The following is an 18,123-nucleotide window of genomic DNA, read 5'->3' as shown; positions in this document are numbered from 1 at the left end:
TTTGAGGTACATATGAATATTCAGTCCCAAACATGGAGGCCGTACAAAGGGACGGCGTGACAGCTTGATGAAAAATAAGTTTCTATTGTTCCCGAGCATTTCTTTCTGCTCCCTATTACCATATTGACCGTTCTCTAACCTTTCTTGCTGCCACTCTGGAAGCTAATGAGAAAAGCCCGGGATGAAAAATGTCATATCGGACATGTGGCCCTGGTTCTGGGTTATTAAAAAGAACAAACGTGAATCGATGGGATTGATTACAGTGGAAACGCACAAGACCTGATACGAAATGTCTCAATCGGAAGTCTTTCACGCACACAGAGAATTAAAAAAAAGAAAATCAGATTGCATGTATGCAAATGTGTGCTAGATTTGAGTGCATGAAGAGAAACACGAGTGTTTCTCCACGCGAGTGCATTTTAATATTAGTGAGACAGGCTGACCCGAGCTTCACCCCGCGCGTTTGACTCCCTCCAATAGTTTACTGCCAAGCATTATTGATGGAGGGACAGGGATGGATTCTTTGTGCGCGTAAATGGCTTTCGGATCTCGCACCTAAAGTTCAATAACTGCTTATAATGTACAAGTGAAAAAAAAAAACACTACAATCCCACAGGCGCATTATTTGTATGTTTCATTTCTTCATTGAGGGACTAATTAGACGCCGCTTATTCTAATTAAAAGTCTTACAAGTGCATATGTGGTGCCAAATGTGGGCCGTGTTCTGGTTCTGCGTAAATTGGTGGCCCTGCACTACTATGTAGCCCCAGACCTGCATGCAATATTCCACTTCCTGATTAAATAGCTATAAGATCCTTTTAATCAAAGCCTTAGCATAATCCACGCTCCTCCCATTGGTGTAATAACACTAAGCCTATCGTCCACTTTGAATCATAATTAAAAAAAAAAGTTTTAATGAAGTGCAGATTGGTTAAATATGAGTATACACTGAAGTAGCAGCCAAGGGGGGGTTTGGTTAGATACCCCCCAAGAAACTATCACTTGTTTTCTAATTCATTATAATAAAAAAAAACCTTGTACTTCATTATGCATCACTCGGTTGAACTTAAAAGACTATTAACAAGTACTTTACTAAAGTACTTCACTAAAGTACGGTTTTATAAGACATAAGACACAAACCTTCATGAGTTCAATGCTGCAGAAAGCAAAACAAGCACAGGTCGGTGCCGTGAAGGCATCATGGGGGAGGGGGGGGGACAGCTGCAAATAAGCTGCGAGAAGTGTCAGATCTCCACGAGAAGACAGGTGGACAGGGGGTGTGCGTCAAAGCCTCCCACGCACACCCAAGTCTTATCTCTCATGCGTGGAATGGTTCTGGAAAACACAAAGAAACACGACATCAAACATGGTGCAAGATGGCATTTTTAAACAAAAATATACATATAAAAATACAAATATTCTAATATACTGCATGGCCCACTTATTGATATGTATGGAAAATACAATATTACACATTTAAGTAGAATACACACTACTTATATAGCATTAAAAACTAAAAATTTATTTTGTTTTAATGCTGGAAAATGTAATAAAAATGAGACATTTCAAATTGTTGAAATGAATTTTAATTTGTAATTAATTACCAAATTCTGTGAAGATGATCTATATCTATAAAAGAGCTATAAAAAATAAACTAAAAGGAAAATAAGACATAAATAAAGACAGATTAAAACTAAATCTAAAGGTATTTTAGCGTGCTCCTATTCTATTAATAGAACATCCATTAAAATATAAATATTCTAATATACTGCATGGCCCACTTATTGATATGTATGAAAAGTACAATATTACACATTTAAGTAGAATACACACTACTTATATATCATTAAAAACGATTTATTTTGTTTTAATGCTGGAAAATGTAATAAAAATGAGACATTTCAAATTGTTGAAATGAATTTTAATTTGTAATTAATTACCAAATTCTGTGAAGATGATCTATATCTATAAAAGAGCTATAAAAAATAAACTAAAAGGAAAATAAGACATAAATTAAAGACAGTTAAATTAAATCTAAAGGTATTTTAGCGTGCTCCTATTCTATTAATAGAACATCCATTACAATACGACTTTGAGTTCACAATAAAATAAATTTTATTTTTAATTTTTAAATTTTATTTTATTTTATAAAATAAATAAAGACCCGCTTAGACAGAAAGATGCACTGCATGAGACTCGGTGCTTCTTATTTGGGGCTGAGACAAAGGAGAAGAAAAAAAAAAGTCACCCGGAAGTGACCTCTCCCGCTTGAATAATGACGACATCGGCTCCACAGGTCACAGAAAGGAACAAAACAACACACACCGGATGTTTGCATTGCTGCACTTTCAGTGTTGGTGGCGACACACTTATATAATAATAATAATAATAATATGCAGCAAAGCAATAATTACAGTGGATATCAGAGATACAAATCCACTGTAAATATATTTAAAGGGGATTATTAGACATAATACAGCAAACTGAGAACTATAATGCATTCACTCATAAGGACTGCGTGGCACAGTGCCACCTATTGGAAGTGTATCATGCATATAAAAACACATAATATTTATAAACAGACATAATCACATATGTGTTTTTTTTTCACCGAGTACAAAACGAAAGTGAAGTCTCCAGACTCCAGACGTCATTGGATGCAACGAACAAGAAGCTACAAAGTCAGCAAATAAATACTAACACGCTCTCCATCAAGTAACAAGACCACAGAATCGAACCAACAACCTTCGATTAAATACATTCACGTTACAAAGAAGGCGTTAGTTTCATTTTCACTTGTGTATTATTTGTACACACACACACACACACACTCATTATGAACACACACTCACATTCTACTCCACTATGTGAGGAGGAACATCTCACCGTGGGCTGCACAAACAATAACATATCACAAATACACTCCTTATTCTTATTCGTTTTCTTTATTACTATATGAAATAATATCACCAATAAAGCTGAACGAACAACAAACTGAAAAATAAATCTCCCACTCAACACAAAAAAGTACCCGATACACTCAAACGAAACGATCCTTAACAGTGAAACGAAACGCTCACAACTCACATCAGAACCGTAGACCGGTACCGCATCCCCACCGCCAACCGATCCCCGTCTGGACGTGCCCCCCCTCCCAGGATCAAGAGAAGCCAGCCAGCCAGCCAGCAGCTGTCATGGCGGGGGACAGTTCACATTATATACGATGTGTATATATCGAAAGGTTTGTCAGCTCTTCCACGCAGGGGCCATAAAAGCCACTTCAATGACACCACGTGTTTCCTAAGCACCATTCACGTGGGCCTGCTCGGGGCAATTGGCATATGTAACCTTGTAAACTTTAAAATACCCCAAAAGAGGAGATGTGTGTGTGGGGGGGGGATTCGATACATTGTCAACGTATAGGCCACATTATAGGCCACGCAGGGACGCAAAGTGGACGCTGCTTCTTTTTCAATGCGAGTCTGGTGGAACTTTTAAAGGATTCTATAGGGTGAGTCTGTTTTATTTGATGGTTTGATTCCGTGTTATGTCATGAGTGGGTCCACTGTGGTGTGCATGGAATGAAGTGGCAAGAAAGTACAGACTTTTGCATGCATGTTGTTGTTTGGAAAAGGGGGGGGGGGGTATTATCACAGGCAAAGGGTCTCGCTTCCTTCTCCTGGCAAAACAGGAAACACAGTCTGTCTGGAAACGGGGGCAATAAAGTTTTATGGGGGTCTTAAACTTCATTGCGTTTGTCACTGTAAAAGAGAGTAGCAGGCTAAAAATGGCAACAGTACGATAATATTTGTTATTACTTTTATTATTATTTTTTTTTTTACACCATTAACAAGGAGTGTACATGGAAGTTTATTGGTAATACATTCAACAATTAAGCTATTTGTTATGAATTTATGAGTCTACAGTTTGGTGACATACATTTCTGTTGTTACATACATCGACTTACAAAAAAAAAAAAAAAAAAATTACAGGTCACTGAACGCACCACAGGACCAAATACTACATATGTATGCATGGTGATGGTACTCCAAACATGGCAGCACCCTCAACTCTTCCCCCCCTTCTCAAAGTGGTGTAATGAATTTAGCAATGTAAACCAATTGATCAATGAGAGTGATATTCAATATATTAGGTACCCCACCACTGCAAAGAGTGACACATAATTGGTGATGAAGAGCCAGGGGCGGTGTCACCGTGTCGTGATGTCATTGCTGTTCATCGCAGTTCATCCAGAGGTCACGCTGCTCCTCTTCCACGCACGTCTAGTCCTTCACTTTCATTTTACTGTCCTTCTTCCATTTCATTCTTCTGTTCTGGAACCAGATTTTGATCTGCCTCTCGTTCAAGCACAGAGTGTGGGCGATCTCGATGCGCCTGCGGCGGCTCAGGTAGCGGTTGAAGTGGAACTCCTTCTCCAGCTCCAGAGTCTGGTAGCGGGTGTAACTGGTCCGGGAACGCTTGCCCTCCGATTCTGGAGTAGGGTGGGAGTCAGTCGGGTCAATTGTGATCAAAGTTGAACAATCCTATTTTTAAAAAATATATTGATACAGACATCAAACAAATTATTATTATTATTAATATTATAATTTTCATTTTAATTTTTATATTTTTTTCAAAATATACATATTTCCAATCACTCCAAATAAACAGCCAATCCAAAATGAGCATTATTATCGTCTTATTTCTGAGAATATGTGAATCAAGTACAATTATAATAACATAATATTAAAACTAAAATACAGCACACACTCTCAAGTGGCAGTTTTATCGGAATAAAAGTCTACATCCTGTAACCCTGATGTTTAGCATCACATTTCTTCACACAAGTGATATGTAACACAATAGACGATCATTTTACTGATAATAATATCTATGTGATCAAATAAGATAATCATAATTGTATATAGATTTGACTAATAAATAATAAATAAAGCATTTATGAGTTCATATTTAAGGGATTCTTGGCCTCACTCCATCACAGGCTTGGGCCTGCACTGCAGCACAGTGAAGCAATAATAATAATAATAATAATAATAATAATAATAACAAGGTATCAATATAATAATATCAAACAGAATTCCCACTATATTCCCATTTGAATCCTGACTATTCCCCAAAAAGACAGTTCTGCCCCTGTTGGGTGTTTCAACACCGTCTGTGCTCCCCCCTTATTGCTACGCGTACACGCCTTCCGCAGGGACCTTGAGCAAGACAAACAGAAGCTTTTGCAGTAAAAATGTCCACTGTCCATTTGCAGCCCGCAGCCAACTTGTGCCTCCAGTGCGTGGAAAAAAGCGTGCACGCCTATTGAAATCTTTTGGAGGTGAAAAGTTCACGTTAGGGTCAGGTCATCCGTGTTTCCCAGGGTTCAATTGAAGGCTAAACGGAACACACGCATAAAGTGGAAAATAAAACACGCAGTTGCGCCGAAAGCACAAAAGACGCAATAAAGAGCATAATACTTAAGGATGAATTTGGAATATTATTTGATAATTTTGTCACAGTTGAATCCCTTGATCCAATTACTGCTCCATAAATCAGCTCTCAGATCACCTCTTCGCCGTAATAGAGCAGGTTTACGAGCAATGGATGCCTTTGTCGTAAAATTTATGACCGCGAGTTTTTATTATTTCCTGCGTTTGGCCTATAAAACTCAAGAGGGAAAGTGGACCGCTCGAACAGAAGTGGAGCAGCCTGAAAGAGGCAAACTTTACCGTGGCTCATGTGCAGTTTGGTCATCCACGGATAGATCTGCGGTCCGTGTTCACGGTGCTGCTGGCTGCCGTTTGCGTTCCGGGACGCGCTCGGCGCGTTTTCCGCACTTCTGTTGCCTTTCTGGCTCCGGTTGTCGCTCCTCTCCGGGGCTCTGTCCGTGAGCGGTCCGGTCCCACCCGCGCGGTGGAGCGCTCCCGCCGGGTTGGAGCCTATGTGAGGTCCCGGTGGAAGACGGGGCTCCGGGCTGCCTCTCAGGCTCCTTTGCATGTCGTCCTGTCCAACGGAGCCTGCGGGGACCGGATGCGTAAACACGGCGCTGACACTGACGCCGCCGTGGCGCAGGCTGGACCCTCGCCCCGCCACGCCGAAATCAAACATCGGAGAACTTGTCTCTGCTGCTTGGTGTACCTTGCAGCTGTCAACGTAGGAGCTCATTTCGGAACACTTTTAGCGCAGGGAAGGTTTCTGGATAGATGTTGCTTTTATTCCTTTCTTTGCCTCGATCATCGCTTTTCTGCTCCGGTTTTCGTAAAAAAACAAAACAAAACAAAAAACAAAACAGCTTCTCCTTTAAAAAAAAATCCAAGATTAAAGAGTGCAGTGGCCTTTGGTATCTTTTTTATTCTTGATCAGATGCGCGCTGCCCAAATATGGTGTATTTGTATGGGATCACGTGACCATGTTGGCCAGTCATAAATTGGCGTCGATGCTCCACGGAGATATTGATGAATAGCAAAAACGTGTCCAGTAAACTTTGAGCTTCTGCTGCTGGAAGGCGAGGCGCCTGCCACGGGAAAAAAAAAAAAAAGGGCAGGACAGCAGGACAAGAGCGTCATCTGGTGTTTGGAATGGGGCAAAGCGGGCCCGGACCGGACACACGCGTGGGTCCCCCATTGCTGTCCATTCCTAATCATAACAACAATTACACTTGTTGGTTTATAAATAACTGTATGAACCTTATATCCGTGTTGCGTAATTCTAAATAAATAGAGTTTATAGTTTAAGTGAGAATTAGGTAAGAATTTTTAAATATTTTAATTGCCACGCTCTGCCTCTTCACTATTATGATATTATTACCTGCAATTTAGTTCAAATGTGACGTTTTAAACCCCCAAACGCATCGGCATCCATCCATCTCTTCATTCATCCATCCATCCCTTTATCATCCCTTCATCCATGCATGCATCCAAACACATCACGCACACAAAAGTGAACATTTTACAAATATTTTATTCCATGAAACACAATTGTAACAAAACATGAACTTTCAAATAAAAAAATTAATACGTGTACAAATTTATTTCGATGGGGGGGGGGGCATAAGCGGAATTTGTTATGCGTTGTCTATCAAAGCAGATAAATGCACATCAATTGGGGGAATATTTGCATAATATGTTAGTGAGTGGCCTATTTACAGGCACAACTTTATATGTATGTAAATATATATACATATATATGTGTATATATACATACATATATATGTGTGTACTATACTGTCTCGTCGTGCAATTTCTCAAGTTTCAGCTATTTATATATTCATATACATTCAAGTAGTAAATGACACTGTGACCAAATTAAGGGTCCGATTCCTTCCTTCCTTTCTTCCGTGGAATGTATAGACTAAGATAACATAACACTGTATTTGGTGAGCGGAGACTTCACAGTGGTGCGTGGGCTGCATGTGGGATAAATAGTTCATACTGGCATTGGGAATAAAAGTAGGAATTAATTAATTAATTAAGTAATACTTCGTTTTTTTTATTATTATTTGCACAATACAAGTGTGGCAACGACAAGGTAAAAAAACATAAAAGTGTGATCCATAAGTCACAGGATTCATAATGTGGCTGAAATGATGTGGATTTTTTAAAGCTCAACACCCCTGTGGTATGACATAAATGAGGGGGGGGGGGCGGGGGGGTTGCCATGCAGTGTCGTCCCTTTCAGCTCCATTTTTAGGTAGTAATGTTGGGGTTCTTCTTTATTTTTTTTTTTAAAAGTCTCTTCAACTATTCCTTCTTCTTGTCATCCTCTTCCTTGCATTCTTCCACGGCTCCTCCACTCGCACCGCGTTCCTCGTCTTGCGTGGCACCCGTGGACTCCCCTCCGGGCACCGTGGAGGTCAGGTTGCTCTCCTTCTTCCACTTCATGCGCCGGTTCTGGAACCAGATTTTGATCTGGCGCTCGGTGAGGCAAAGCGCGTTGGCGATCTCGATGCGTCTGCGCCTGGTCAGGTATCGGTTGAAGTGGAACTCCTTCTCCAGCTCCAGTGTTTGGTACCGGGAATAGATCTGGCGACCCCTGCGTCTGTCTGTCCCGTAGCCCACTCCTGCTGAGGTACAAATGCATCCATTTAATATGGATTTTAATTTTTGGATTTTTGTTGTGGGAAAAGAATCCCACGCTGCCTCGGTTAGCGACCGCTTTTTTTTTTTCAAAGGAAAGCTGTTTGTTTGCACATGCAAAAGGCCCATCTACAAGTCAAGGAGATACAGTGGTGTTTTATGGGCCCATAAAAAGTAGCTTACTCTCTCGGTGAGACATATCGTAAAACGGAGCCATTTCCTTAATTTATCTGCCGCTAGTAAAACTCACCGCTGTGTGAGTTCATGCGCTGCATCCACGGGTAGATCGGGATGTTGCTCTTCTGCTCCTGGGCCGCCCTGCCTTGCTCCAGAGCGTAGTCTTGGCCAATGTGGCTCTGTGTGGTGTTCAGTCCCATGTTCGATTGCCTGCAACTGGGCAGCACGTCCTTGTCCTGCAGGAAGACGTTGGAGCCGTAGTCATACTGAGCCCGTCCGGAGCCGAACACCACGTTGTCTTGGGGGGAGTAGAAAGGTGCGTATATCCGATGGTTCTGGGTCACAGCGGCGCCGTACGACGAGAAATGTCTGACTGTGTCATAGGTGCTGGAGTTGATTGGCACGTTGGGCAGAACCTCTTGGCCGCCGGATAAATGGCAGGAGAGCGACGGGTTTGCGAAATAAGAATTCATACCTTGCCTCGTTACCCTCTTGTCCAACTCTCCCCACTTCTTTATGGCTCCCTTCTCAATCTTCCTTCCTAGTAAATCTCCCCCCCCTCGCTTGTGGCTTGTGTCAGCCAACCACACCTTTCTTCCGAGATCGTCCCTTCTTGCTTGTCGGGCTTCGAACCCCGCTCGGAGGGAGACTTTTACGCCTCTCTGCTACTTTGGGGATTGGGTATTATTAATTTGCAATCTCCGGTTAAGACGCACAAAGCCGAGTGTTATAGCCGAGGCTCGGCTCGCTCGGAGACAATATGACAGAGTCAGCTGACCCGGCTCCACCAATGGCGGCGCAGGAGCCCAGGAGAAACTGTAGCTTTTAGCCGAGAGCTGGAGCATTACTGCAAAATGCCGATAAACACTGCGAGTGACACACGTCACGTCACGGTGATGTTAGGTGTCACGGTGGGTGCGTGGAGGAATAAAAACACCATTAAGACTCATCATATCCACATTGCTTATGAAAGATATGATATGTTTTCATATAAGATATTATCTAATAAGTCCTGGTTTCATTCAAACTTCTGGTAAATATTTTTTAAAAACACACATATAGCACATATTAATAAAACGTTACGACATAAGAACTCATGTTTACTGGGTGCAGTGAATGCAGCATTTCCAACGCTTTTGCAGTGAACAGGGGGGGTGTAAGGGGGGGGGTAAGAATGCGTTTATGGTCTTTCTTGTGTGAGGGTAATAAAACAAGTGACGTTCCCCACCTCGCCGACAACTATCTCTGCAGAAAGGACTATCTGCGTGGAAGCTCCACGCGTGGAGATGAAAAAAAAATCAGCATTTATGAGTATTATTACTGTCACAGTGAAATAATAGAAATCATATTCAAACAGATTCACTCATCATCCACTTTTACGCACACAGTTAAAGAAGTCAAAATACAGAGTAGTAATTGTACATTCCTGTGACACGCACCGTGGGGGGAGTGGAGACTAACTGATGATTATCTGAGCAGCAAATAATGGCTTTGGAAATTGCTTTTAAGGGATGCGAAACTTCAGCGATTGTGTGCCCACGGTGTGATTTGTACAAGTCCAAAAAACGGATATTATCAGTGTCACCCACTCGTGTTTTGCCGTGATTAATATATATATATGACGGACAGAATTAAAGGTGACTTTTAAAGTAGCAAATTTCGAAATCCAATTTACGCACAGCGTGGTTATTAAAATGCGCCTCATTGATTTGTCGTGGAGGCTGATGGACTTTTGCGTGGACGTGCAGTGTTGTTTGCTGTGTTGTTCCGGGAGCCCGAATAGCCCATAAAAGAGACAACAAAGACGAGGAAGTGTCTGTTGCCATAAAATCTCCTCGTCACCTTATTGGTGGCCATATGTGAGACATTCGCAAATTTGCGGCAAATGTTGCAGGCTGCGTGCTGGGATGACTATTAAGTCTGCGCAACGTGGAATTCAAATAAGAGCACATATGAAAAAGAAATATATATTTAAATTTAGATATTTTTACGTGGAATAATTCTAAATTATAAATTCACAACTGATTTGACTGGTTTATTTCAAGGAATTACATTTAATTGAAGTTTGGGGTTGGAATCCACGCAAGTCCTAGCTCCTGCCAAACAGAAACAAGTCGAGGTTGTAAATAAAAGCTGCAGAGTAAAGCCAATGTGTGGACTGAGGCTGGAATGCGGCAGAGGTTGTGTCGCTGTGCACATTTAGAAAGGTCATTCTTTCCCTCGCGTTTTAGTGTTTTATTGCGGCCCACGGGGGCGCATCACAAGGGCTTTTGCGCATATTTTAACCACATGTAAAGACAAAAAGTATAAAAACACAAATGACTATTAAGGAACTGAATTAAATATTCCTAACTATTTCTGATTATGTTATAATAACATATATATTATATATATATTGTAGGGTTATTTAAATTAAACGAACAGATGGGCCCATTTCAAAGTACATTTTTTTTATTGGGGGGGGGCGTGCAAGCTACAAGCTATTACTTAAACTCACACACTCTTAGTTAGATGGCAACTGTACAATTTCTACATTATCCGTCATGATTAAAACGCGGTGGGGGGAGCTCAAATGCTGGCAAGCACTGATGTTTTTCTGCCCCCCCCCTTTCCCTCTTTACTAATAAGGACTAATTCCCGTTCTAACAATGTAAAGACATCTATAGGCACTTTGCAGTCACAGGCTGGCCCAATTACGTCCGGAAGTGTTCGACTTTATGCTCGTTAAGCACTCAGGAAGCCGGTGCCCAACGAGCGCCATGTTGGTCCACACATCATAAATTAGGACCATTAGTGGGGAAAAGTTTTTTTTTTTTTTTTTTTTAATTTAAATGCGGTGACTTCAATGAAGCTTTATTATATACGCTATACTGCAATACAAAAAAAATATTGAATTGCAGGGTTAATTGTTGTGGATTAAAATGAAGTATTTGTTCCTCTATGCAGGCGCATGCAGAAGTGGAACATCACAGCAAGAAAAATGTGAAACAAACTACGTGGGACGGCAGGAGATTAGGATTAATTCAGAGTTCGACTAAAATTACGTAGCCGGTTAATTTTCAGTACAACACACACACACACACACAACAGAAATACACACTCAAATACAGAAGGGTGTTTCATCTTAAATCATGTCATGATGTGTTCAGGGCCTTAATCCTGAATTAAATTACATTACATTACACATATCTGCACGTGCAAACTCAGAATATTGTTTCTACTTCCGCCAGAGGGAAAGAAAAAAAAATCTGGAATGTGTTTGATGACAAATTTGATGTATATGTCTATGCTTCTTTGCACACTACCCCCCCCCCCTCCTTGGTTACAACTGTGATTATATTGTCACTAAATATGAATAACAATAAATAGAATAAAATATCAACGTGGAAAGTGAATCTGTCACCAAAACAACACATTTTTTTAAGGAATGTAGCAGGAAACAAAACAGAGCTTACGTCAGACAATGAGCATTAGGACACACACACACAAACACACACACAAAAACACACACACAAGTGGGTCAGCTGACATCCGCAGAGAAGCAGCTATAAACAACCACGCCACAATAGCAGCACCGCCTACTTCCACATTGCAGGACACGACAGGTCGCCAGGGGGCACTGTGGGGAAGTGCCACAGTGTGGGGTGCATGCTTACTCCCTCCGTGTGTGTGTGTGTGTGTGTTCCACAGAAGCCTGTTGGCATCCACTTCCACAAGTGATTACAAGTTTTTCTTCCACATATAATACCAAAGAATCACGGATCTATATAATGTATATCTATACCATAAACACCAACAACAGAGTACACACAGAGTAGTACATTCTAATTCAAAGTTACCGTCGTGGAAGTGTCCACTTAGGTCACACAAACTACTACTACAGCCAGACAGTCAGTCAGTATACCGTGGGAGCTCACGTGCAGGTCAGGTCACAACTCACACGCACCCTGCTGCCATCGCCTCCCACTCACACTCACACGCACACGCATCTGCATCGCCGTGACACCCCCCCTCAGGAGGCCACAGGCTGCCACGCACGACACAAAACCCGAAGGGAACAAGCATTTCTACCTGAGCAGCGTCCTTCTCCACTTAAAGACAAAACGTGTCACATCTCATGTTTGCATCCGGTCCATGTGGATCTTTTTTTTTTTCCTTCCCGAGCCTCTCGGAGGGATAACCGCTGCAGCGAGGAGGCAATCCGGAAGATCCCTCTTCCAGGAAGTCGGCAGTGGCGAGAACAGGAATCGGCTGCAAAATGGCTGCAGTTTTTTTTTTGTGTGTTTTTTTTTGAGTCATCTTCGAAAGAGGAGAAGAAAGCAAGGACTTGCAGGGCTGCAGTGTGCTCTGCTGCTGATTCAAAGGAAGGAGCAGGGAATAGACAACAGCATAAAGTTCATGTTCATAGAGCGTGGGCCACGTGGCCGGCCGCAGCCAATGGCGGGGAGCCTTGAGTCGTAAACTTTTATTACTCAGCTGTAAATTTCTCTCTTTAACAACCAGGAATGTTTGCACCCATCTTTCCTCTTCTGCTCTTTTTTTTCCGAATACGTGAATATATATATTTAAAAAAAAAATGAAAAAAATACACACACATTATGGAGCGTGGATGATGCAGATTTTGCCCACGTACTGTGGAAATATGGAGGCACAAATATGACACGTCCTCTAGTGGACAAGTTAGCTACAGTGGTAGAAAGCAAACTGGAAGAATGAGCTTGGCTCCGTAAAACATTACAACAAATGCTATCCAATCTAGGGCGTGCGTTACCTCACTGGTTCATCATTTGATGCCAAAAAGACACCTGACACACCTGCAAGTGTTAACCTAATATATAGACACACAATATCCAATAAACAGAAAAATAACCTCAATTCCGATACCCTGAATATTTCACTGCATCGAAATAAATATAAACAAAGATGGCCACCCAGTTCAATAAAATTCCCAAAGTAGCAAATATCATACCTCCAAGCCAGTCCACCAAAAACCAAACGAGCTTCTTTCATTGACGATGAAATAAATTAGTTTTAGCCAGTTTAAGCAGCCCCGTGTTTGATCCCTGCAGGCCGCCTTGTGCACACACACTGAACCAAAGCAGCCAACAAGCACACACAAAAGACGCAACAAAAAAAAAAAAGCTTCCTCGTCTTTACACCACCAATAAAGTTTACAACAGGTACACTAAACTTTAGTGCTGATGTCAGCCCTCTGGTAAAAAACACACCCTACATGAGTGGAAATCCTCTCACTGTGGGACTCACCCGGAATGTTCCATGGGGGGAAATATTGGATTATTAACATACTTTTGTTCTATTTAGGAAAAAAATCCAGTTAAAAAAATTAGCAATTTTTACTTTCATAATAAACTTCTAACGTCAATGCAGAAATTGTTTCGATTTCATTCGTTTGTTGAACACACACCTATACCAAAAATTTGTTAATTAAAAAAAATTTAATATAGAATGAGACTGTGTTAAATTAACTCGAAATTATTAACGAACAATAACATACATGGTTGTTATATTTTAATAGTTTGGCTACAAAACAGGAAAATAACTCCATAATATGTAGACGTTGCTGTTTTTTTTTTAAAATTAATTTCAAATGTACACATACCGTAATAACGGTTGGAAAATGACATCAAAGCAAGTGAAGAGAAATGAAATATTTCAAACACACGACAGACAAGTTTATGCTGCAAACATTTCAGAAGCAGGTCTCACAACACCACACCTTGCTCACTTTCCACGTCAAGTCTTACCCCCCCCCCCCAAATAAAAAAAATAAAAAATAAAAAAAACACTCTTAATAATGCAGCAGATATTTGTTAATCTCAAATAGGAACATCAGTCATCCTGAAATTCATTCAAATGCTTTATGTCCTCCCAAAAGAGGGGATTATTGTTGTTATTGTTATTAAAGGCATTCATCACATAGGGGGCGATGTTGGAGATTTTGCATGCTGTGAATTATACGCCAAAAGGCGAATTAACACATTTTATTCTTATTTGTTTTTAACGCATACAAAGCCTTATCTGTTTTGTTTTTATTTGTTTTAATCTGCATAGTGGAGTGTATGTGATGTACAGTATATTTATTAAAAAGTGTGTTTTTTCAGCAAGCGTTCGAGTCCGTGTGCAATCAATTGTAGGCTGCAATAAAATAAAAAAAAATAAAAAAAAAGAAAGCAGAAGACATCGTGAGCCATCTTCTTTATTTGTGACTTTACATCAACAATGGCGGGACAACAACGTCGTCTTTCACAGGAGGAAAAAACACCAGGAAACGAGCATAATTGTTAACATCAATATATAACAAGACGTACGTAACGGTTATAATATTCAGTGCAAAAAAAAACAACTACTCTAAATCACCAGCACGTTCAAATAAAAAGGAAACTCGCTGTAATTGTTGCAGGTTCACGCAGTTAATGTGCGTTAATAGGCAGTTTTAGTTGTTGGGGAAATAGCTATAGTCGTTCATTCAGAGCCCTGTGCCACTGTGGAGTGCGAGTTGTGGATTCTGCAAAAGGCAAGGCTCCGAACTTTAGGTAGTGCCTGGTAACAATCTCTTAATTGCTTGGCTTGGCTTGGAGCTAATTGTCTTCCCAAGACGTAAAGAATTGTCTTCAACAAGAGTACATAATTGGATAAATGCTACATACATTACCTAATAATAAGCTCGGTGTGTGTGTGTGTGTGTGTGAATATATATATATAACACCTTAAAATTAAAAACCGTACGAAATCTCTATATTCAGAAATCTCTATTGCAATTATCCCCAGGTTTAGGTAGCATCAAAGGATTTCAAACGATTGCAATTCCCTGGTCATTCTCCAAAAGCAACTGTTTGGAGATCATGGCTGTTTAAAAATATGGTCAAACGAAACAATGAGAATAATAATAATAATGTCATAATCATGATAGTATGATTTTGGTCTATTTACAGATTGATTTCAGTCATTGTGGGGTAAATTTTATCCTGTTTTCTAAGAAATGGGTCCAAAAAATGTTCTTTTTTTTTAATCTAACATGCGTTTTATTTCCCTTTTTGTTTAGTTTTGTTTTGTTTTGCAGGGGCAGCAGATCTAGTATATAAAATAAAGTGTAGCGTCTTATTTTTGTGGCAAAAAAATGTGTAATCCCGTTTGTTGATAACTGAGAAATGTGCATATTTAACAGGAATATTGTTGGGATTCCTGTTCCCACTTGACAAAAACGAAAGGGCGGTCATAAAGATGATGCTCTTGTGACTCCTGCTCTCTTTATGAGAGCTTTTTTCTTCTCTTTTTCAGCCATATAACCATAAAAGGACCATAAAATCACTCCTTGGTCTCGTCTTTCTCTTCCGCTTCCTTCTCTTCTGCTTCTTCCACTTCACCGTCCTCGTTGCCCTCCTCCTCGGCCTCGGCCTCTCCCCTCTGACCCGGAAACTTGTCCTTGTTGTTCTCCTTTTTCCACTTCATCCGCCGGTTCTGGAACCAGATCTTCACCTGCCGCTCGGTGAGGCTCAGGGCGTGGGAGACCTCGATCCTCCTCTTGCGGGTCAGGTAAGGGTTGAAGAGGAACTCCTTCTCCAGTTCCAGAGTCTGGTAGCGGCTGTAGGTTTGCCTGCCATTGCGTCGTCCTGGGGCTTGAGTGGGATAAAGCCACGAAATAAAGGTTAGCTGTGGTCCCACGTCAATACAGGAGTATGCTACAGATGCTACTACTGCAGGTACTACTACAGGTACTACTACTACTGATATGGATGCTCTACAGCAACATTATACGTTATATACACGCATAGACGCCATATGTCATAGCCTTACACACTATTATTATTATTATTATTATTATTATTATTATTATCATGCGTCCAAAACGAGCACAGAGTGGGTCAAATGATCCCACTCCAATCCACATTCCTATGCATTTCCATCACGTGCTTCGGTATGACGACGTTATGAAATATGAACAAGTAATTGTCAGTAAATATGAGCTGTATGAACATGTGCTGCACTGCGGTGCCGCCTCTACATGTTCCCGGCATGGTTAGCTTTTACACGGCACTCACGTACACGCGTGGATACGTGACATGTACTAGTACACACAAATACATAAACACAAACAAAGAAAGAGAGAGAGTATAATGATGATAATAATAAAGCAGATTCTGACCGTGGGGTCTCATCCACGGGAACATAAGGCTGGGAGAGGAGTTTTGATTTAAGTGGCCTTGTCCTTCACCGGGGTTCGAGCCTCCCGACGATTTACAGTCCGGGTACTGCGCCAGGCTCGCCTCTTGCTGGCTACCGTAAAGCGTTTGCCTGGGCAGGGCTTCGTATCCGTAAAATTTCCCCGCGTCGCCGTGACACGCCAGTGCGCACGGATTCTGCTGGTATCCCGGGTTGGAGATGCCGGTGGTGCCGTGGTGGAAAAAGTCCTGCACATGATGGGACGGGTGCTGGAAGCCCGGCGCGGCCGCCCCGGGTCCGTAGACCAGCGTGTGGCTGCGGGCGACGCTCTGTGGGAACCTGCAGTCGTAGTAAGTTGGCTCCAGAGACTCGCCGCCTTTGTACTTGGAGAAAAGAGGGTTGACAAAATAGGAGCTCATGTTTGGCTTTGCATCCAGCGGAGCGCCTGTCTCTCTCTCTCTCTCTCTCGCACAAACGCAAACAAGCACGGCCGTGGAAGAAGATCTCCGTTCGGGGGATGGCAGCCTTTTGTTTGGGGTCCCAACTTGCACACACACACGCACGCAGACAGACAAAACCGGAACTGGAGAAACGCTGCCCCTTTGGACGATCCGCGGCAGCTCACTCTCGCCGAGCCCTTCCTCTGCTGCCCGCTTGGTGTTTTTTCCGCCCGGCTTTTCGCAAGCTCAAGTCCGCCTTGGTTGTGTGTTATCTAAACTTAAAGCTTGGCGTGCTCCGGAGGCGCAGCCACAGACGCTGCGTGCTCTTTTTTTTTTTTTTTTTTTTTTTTTTTTAAGCTTCCCACCCCCACCGCAGGCGCCCCCCTCCCTCCTCCCCCCCTCCTCATCCTCCCTCCCCAACCCCTTCATCTTTAGCACCGCGGTCAGACATGAGGCCCTATAGGGATATACGCACACCTGCCCTCATCACGTATGATCGGCTAATCAATGGACGCTTACATTTACAGCGTAAAGAGCCATTTCTGCCTCATACCTGACCTCCAGGAAGAGAATAATAATCATAATAATAATCATAATAATAACAAGCACAGGGGAATGTTGCTGTAATAAGACAAAACCAGCACAGCACAATAAAAGCACTCACAAACGCAGCCACAAAAGCACCACAACCATTCACAATAATCATAGCAGATACAAAAACTCCAAGCACCCCTGGCGTTATAATAATAACACAGATATTATATTGCTTAACAAAAATCCAATGCAACATAACACCAGGACAGATGCTGACGTATCACCGACATAATCATCAATTAATGATGCCATCACAACACAAAACACTAACAACAACACAATAATCACCAAATCATGATGCTGTAAGTAGCACCGACACAATAAGAGTACAAGTATCCGGTGTTATAAGAGTACAACGTAGTAAATGATGCATGATACACAAGCTAAAAAAAACCCAACCATTTACGCAGCAGTAAACCATGCAGTGCGCAACTCGGTGTAATCGAGTAAAGGAAGGGTTAAGGAATCAAACACACTCGCACTCATATAGCGCTGGTAAAACATAGACACACGCAAATATAAACACGACCTATATGAATAGTAGATGCCACTCAATGACCCCGTAAAAGCCACGGAGGATAAATCTCCCCGCGTGGAAGAGTTCATAAAATTTTACACTGGATGTTTAGCTACAATCAGCACTAGCAAGT

The 18,123-nt window shown here is 41.7% G+C and overlaps 3 protein-coding genes across 4 annotated transcripts; all 3 read right to left on the bottom strand.

Annotated features, from left to right (window-relative positions):
* Positions 1–3,918: 3,918 nt before the first annotated feature.
* LOC131137480 (homeobox protein Hox-C5a-like) lies at positions 3,919–6,171 on the bottom strand. The gene is made up of 2 exons (XM_058085490.1): positions 5,736–6,171; positions 3,919–4,492 (listed from the first exon to the last, which is right to left on the bottom strand). The coding sequence occupies exons 1-2, from the start codon at positions 6,169–6,171 to the stop codon at positions 4,284–4,286; spliced, it is 645 nt and encodes a 214-aa protein (XP_057941473.1). The 3' UTR covers positions 3,919–4,283.
* A 1,076-nt stretch (positions 6,172–7,247) lies between these two features.
* Positions 7,248–8,782, bottom strand: LOC131137479 (homeobox protein Hox-C6a). 2 transcript variants are annotated; one of them, XM_058085488.1, is made up of 2 exons: positions 8,332–8,782; positions 7,248–8,068 (listed from the first exon to the last, which is right to left on the bottom strand). In XM_058085488.1, exons 1-2 carry the CDS (start codon positions 8,729–8,731, stop codon positions 7,746–7,748), a joined length of 723 nt encoding a protein of 240 aa, XP_057941471.1. In that variant the 5' UTR covers positions 8,732–8,782; the 3' UTR covers positions 7,248–7,745. The 2 variants fall into 2 exon arrangements, with proteins under 2 accessions (XP_057941471.1, XP_057941472.1); XM_058085489.1 differs by having other exon boundaries at positions 7,248–8,065.
* A 6,559-nt stretch (positions 8,783–15,341) lies between these two features.
* LOC131137478 (homeobox protein Hox-C8a) lies at positions 15,342–16,858 on the bottom strand. Its single transcript, XM_058085487.1, has 2 exons — positions 16,423–16,858; positions 15,342–15,895 (listed from the first exon to the last, which is right to left on the bottom strand). Exons 1-2 carry the CDS (start codon positions 16,856–16,858, stop codon positions 15,585–15,587), a joined length of 747 nt encoding a protein of 248 aa, XP_057941470.1. The 3' UTR covers positions 15,342–15,584.
* Between the last annotated feature and the right edge of the window lie 1,265 nt (positions 16,859–18,123).

This window comes from Doryrhamphus excisus, chromosome 10, assembly GCF_030265055.1.
Source record: "Doryrhamphus excisus isolate RoL2022-K1 chromosome 10, RoL_Dexc_1.0, whole genome shotgun sequence".
Lineage (NCBI taxonomy): Eukaryota > Metazoa > Chordata > Actinopteri > Syngnathiformes > Syngnathidae > Doryrhamphus > Doryrhamphus excisus.
The sequence above is the reverse complement of the archived record's forward strand: the minus strand, read 5'-3'. Positions and strand labels throughout refer to the sequence as shown.

Coding starts and splice junctions, on each gene's coding strand:
- LOC131137479 (XM_058085488.1), bottom strand. CDS start 8,731: ATGAATTCTTATTTCGCAAACCCGTCGCTCTCCTGCCATTTATCCGGC. Junction 8,069..8,331: donor GCGCATGAACTCACACAGCG/GTGAGTTTTACT, acceptor TTTGTACCTCAG/CAGGAGTGGGCTACGGGACA.
- LOC131137478 (XM_058085487.1), bottom strand. CDS start 16,858: ATGAGCTCCTATTTTGTCAACCCTCTTTTCTCCAAGTACAAAGGCGGC. Junction 15,896..16,422: donor CCCGTGGATGAGACCCCACG/GTCAGAATCTGC, acceptor ATCCCACTCAAG/CCCCAGGACGACGCAATGGC.
- LOC131137480 (XM_058085490.1), bottom strand. CDS start 6,171: ATGAGCTCCTACGTTGACAGCTGCAAGGTACACCAAGCAGCAGAGACA. Junction 4,493..5,735: donor CAAACTGCACATGAGCCACG/GTAAAGTTTGCC, acceptor ACCCTACTCCAG/AATCGGAGGGCAAGCGTTCC.